General features: G+C 46.0%; 1 protein-coding gene across 5 annotated transcripts in view; it reads left to right on the top strand.

Annotated features, from left to right (window-relative positions):
• The window catches only part of nadsyn1 (NAD synthetase 1), a 9,748-nt gene extending 7,932 nt beyond the window's left edge, over positions 1-1,816 (top strand). For 4 of the 5 annotated variants that reach the window (XM_086287815.1, XM_086287798.1, XM_086287806.1 and 1 more), the window contains 3 exons: positions 785-913; positions 992-1,168; positions 1,273-1,816. In XM_086287815.1, coding sequence (XP_086143941.1) covers positions 785-913; positions 992-1,168; positions 1,273-1,308 — 342 coding nt within the window. In that variant the 3' untranslated portion in view covers positions 1,309-1,816. Of the gene's footprint in view, positions 1-784; positions 914-991; positions 1,169-1,272 lie in introns of those variants that run through there. The other variant, XR_015128708.1, reaches the window with a different exon arrangement.
• The last annotated feature ends 2,642 nt before the right edge of the window (positions 1,817-4,458 follow it).

Below are 4,458 nucleotides of genomic sequence, written 5' to 3'. Positions count from 1 at the left end.
GGTTAAACATGACATATGAGTCACTTAGATAACTTAAAATGTTATTGTTTGGCTTTTTTTAGTATTTTATTTGTTCCTGAGTAAATCGGTTTGGCTGAGATTAAAGTTATAGTTTTTACACAGCTGAATAAACGTCAAGCAGACAGCTGATTATCAGAAGTGTGAGATGCTCCAGAATTTACTCCGGTGTCCTGTTATATTTTAGATAGCAAGGAGTTTATTAAACTTCACCGAAACAATCTGCAAATTTCATTAAAAATTAATAAACTACCATCTTGTCTTTATTTTTAGTTAGCACCGTAAACACTTAAAGCTGTAAGCTAATGATAGTTATATGAGAGCAGATGCTGCTGGTGCAGTAAGCTGTACGCTGTATGTCCAGTGGATGACGATCTGATTAGTCGACTATCAGAATAATCGTTTGTAGCAGCCCTAATATATATTATATTGTATATCTCCCAGCATGCCCCTCTGCTCATAGTGAGAGTAAAATGACTGAGTGCAGCTAAAGTTCAGTCCACGATTTAACCACTTAAGAGTCCGCTTTACTGTAACACTGTGATTATGAGCGTGCAGTATGATGTAGAGGAGGGGCCCCTGCAACCATCAGGCCCCCCGGCGGGCTGAAGCCTCTTTGTACACAGGCGACAGGAAGCTAACTGCAGCTCGCTGCTGACTGCAGGCGTCTTTATAAAGTCCAAAGATGTCAGCGTGAAGCGCTCTGCTAGCATCACGTCATGACTGCTATTAAAGACTGTTAGCGCTGTGTGTGCTCCCCCCGCAGGCCGACATGGGGATGACCTACTCTGAGTTGTCTGTGATCGGACGACTGAGGAAGATCTCCAAGTGCGGCCCCTTCAGTATGTTCTGTAAACTCATTCACACGTGGAAGGACGCCCTCTCGCCCTCAGAGGTCAGTCTGAGTGGTCACAGGTATGAAGGTCGTGTCCCCAGCAGCCTAACCTGAAGCAAGCTCGTGGTTTTCCTTTAGGTGGCCCAGAAGGTCAAGCGCTTCTTCAGGATGTACTCTGTGAACCGCCACAAGATGACCACGGTCACGCCGTCCTACCACGCCGAGAGCTACAGTCCTGACGACAACCGCTTCGACCTCAGGCCTTTCCTCTACAACGCAAGCTGGAGCTGGCAGTTCAGGTGCATCGACGACCAGGTGAGCATCATCGCGTTTCTCTCCCAGTCAGAACGAGAAAAGATGATCAGAGGAGCGGCGCGTCGATGAAGATGAGCTGTGAGCAGGTGTTTCTGTTCTTCCAGGTGACCCAGATGGCTGCAAACACGGCGAAGCGCTAAGAAGCAGAGGTCATCGGCCCTTCGTGACTCCGATGACCACGAAGACGTCCCGCTTGATCAAAGCCGAAGACCACGGACGATGCTTTTGTGCTTTCCTGACCTCAGTGACATTAATAACAACTGTGGTCCCTTCAAACAACCATTTACACAGACTGTGAAATCAAACGCCTTAATCCTGCATTCTTTCTGGCCCCCAGCAGGGGGCGCTTCCTCTTTAATGGTCTCAGGTGTGATTGAATCAAACATTCTGGAGATGATGGTCCCCTTAGAGTCAGAAAGGAGCAGGGGGCATCCTGGGTCCATCGTTTATCTACAGTCTATGATCCAGACACACAATTCTTCTGCTTGTTTTTCTCTCTTTGTGTGTTATTGTGCAGCTTTGCATCGCCCCTGATTATTTCTGATTCTGTCCTCCGTCCGGTTTGTTTTGATCTTGTTCTGTGTAAAATTTAAAGATACAGGATCATCTCAAGTGTCCACGTGTGAAATAAAAGATCTCTTGATTGTGTTTTTTTTTGTCCTGTATGTGCCGCAGTCAGAACACTGCGTACAGGTTAGGGTTAGACCTGTCGTCAAAGAGGCCACGCGCCTATTCATGCTAACTTTAAGCCTTAATACAATTTAAACAGGTGAGTTATAGAAACATGCAGTTGTTATGAAGGAGGAAATGATCTCTGCAGACCGAACCAGCCTGGGTGTCGCAGACGTCGTGCCAGCAGGTTGCTGAAGAAGCGCACAAACCACGGCGAGCTTCTCGTCTCAGCTTATTCTTCAGCATAGCTGTTCATATCTGTGGCGTGACGTGGATCAGATACAGGTGGTTGTGGGACATTAGAGGACAGCGTGGCATGTCTGAGGGGACGAGGTATTTCATAGGTCAGAGTAAACCGTCGTGGTTTGTTTTGGTATTTAAAGCTACACAATATTAGTCATTTCAAGATTACACTTACTAAAAAACAGAAGCGGCTTTAACTCGAGTCAGTCTTTCACCGTTTAGCTAAAGTCACGTGACAATAAGGTCAAAGTGTTTATGAAGAGGTCAGGTGGGGATGGTCCTGTGTTAATCCTCACGTGTGTGAGAAATATCTGGCTGCCATGTTTGTTCTGTCAAACTGACCGTAGCCAGGGCGATCCAGGGTTTACGTCATACGTGACTGTGAGCGAGGCAGGGGGCGTTCAACACCACCAACATTAAGATCCCAGGAACTTTCCATACCTGGGTGATCAAGTGTGCATGAAGGCTTCACGTGGCGAGCAGCTCAGACTCTGTTCCTTTTGCTCTCACAGGTTTGTCTGCATGCAGAGAGCTTCTTTAATACATGAGTGACCGTTTCACCGCCGTTAACGTGGTTTTAACGAAGGCGACATTATTAGCACTGCAGGTTCCTTCGTTTCACCCTGATGGAATAATTCCCAATAACTGCTTCAAATGTACTGATGACGTCTATTTGAAAAACAAAAAAATCCCTTTTTTACTAAAACCACACTGATGCTTGGAGGACTGCAGAGAGGCGGCTCGCATCCATTCCCACAGCTCAGAGCTCGAGCTTACATGATACAGTGGGGCAAAAAAGTATTTAGTCAGCCACCGATTGTGCAAGTTCCCCCACCTAAAATGATGACAGAGGTCAGTAATTTGCACCAGAGGTACACTTCAACTGTGAGAGACAGAATGTGAAAAAAAAATCCATGAATCCACATGGTAGGATTTGTAAAGAATTTATTGGTAAATCAGGGTGGAAAATAAGTATTTGGTCAATAACAAAAATACAACTCAATACTTTGTAACATAACCTTTGTTGGCAATAACAGAGGTCAAACGTTTACTATAGGTCTTTACCAGGTTTGCACACACAGTAGCTGGTATTTTGGCCCATTCCTCCATGCAGATCTTCTCGAGAGCAGTGATGTTTTGGGGCTGTCGCCGAGCAACACGGACTTTCAACTCCCGCCACAGATTTTCTATGGGGTTGAGGTCTGGAGACTGGCTAGGCCACTCCAGGACTTTCAAATGCTTCTTACGGAGCCACTCCTTTGTTGCCCGGGCGGTGTGTTTTGGATCATTGTCATGTTGGAAGACCCAGCCTCGTTTCATCTTCAAAGTTCTCACTGATGGAAGGAGGTTTTGGCTCAAAATCTCACGATACATGGCCCCATTCATTCTGTCCTTAACACGGATCAGTCGTCCTGTCCCCTTGGCAGAAAAACAGCCCCATAGCATGATGTTTCCATCCCCATGCTTCACAGTAGGTATGGTGTTCTTGGGATGCAACTCAGTATTCTTCTTCCTCCAAACACGACGAGTTGAGTTTATACCAAAAAGTTCTACTTTGGTTTCATCTGACCACATGACATTCTCCCAATCCTCTGCTGTATCATCCATGTGCTCTCTGGCAAACTTCAGACGGGCCTGGACATGCACTGGCTTCAGCAGCGGAACACGTCTGGCACTGCGGGATTTGATTCCCTGCCGTTGTAGTGTGTTACTGATGGTGACCTTTGTTACTTTGGTCCCAGCTCTCTGCAGGTCATTCACCAGGTCCCCCCGTGTGGTTCTGGGATCTTTGCTCACCGTTCTCATGATCATTTTGACCCCACGGGATGAGATCTTGCGTGGAGCCCCAGATCGAGGGAGATTATCAGTGGTCTTGTATGTCTTCCATTTTCTGATGATTGCTCCCACAGTTGATTTTTTCACACCAAGCTGCTTGCCTATTGTAGATTCACTCTTCCCAGTCTGGTGCAGGTCTACAATACTTTTCCTGGTGTCCTTCGAAAGCTCTTTGGTCTTGGCCATGGCGGAGTTTGGAGTCTGACTGTTTGAGGCTGTGGACAGGTGTCTTTTATACAGATGATGAGTTCAAACAGGTGCCATTCATACAGGTAACGAGTGGGGGACAGAAAAGCTTCTTACAGAAGACGTTACAGGTCTGTGAGAACCAGAGATTTTCCTTGTTTGAGGTGACCAAATACTTATTTTCCACCCTGATTTACCAATAAATTCTTTACAAATCCTACCATGTGGATTCATGGATTTTTTTTTCACATTCTGTCTCTCACAGTTGAAGTGTACCTCTGGTGCAAATTACTGACCTCTGTCATCATTTTAGGTGGCTGACTAAATACTTTTTTGCCCCACTGTATTTGTTA

The sequence above is a fragment of the Aulonocara sp. 'chitande type north' Nkhata Bay genome, linkage group LG1, assembly GCF_057382095.1.
Source record: "Aulonocara sp. 'chitande type north' Nkhata Bay isolate Kocher_YH1m ecotype deep benthic linkage group LG1, A_spYH_male_GT1.1, whole genome shotgun sequence".
Classification (NCBI taxonomy): Eukaryota; Metazoa; Chordata; class Actinopteri; order Cichliformes; family Cichlidae; genus Aulonocara; species Aulonocara sp. 'chitande type north' Nkhata Bay.
The sequence above is the reverse complement of the archived record's forward strand: the minus strand, read 5'-3'. Positions and strand labels throughout refer to the sequence as shown.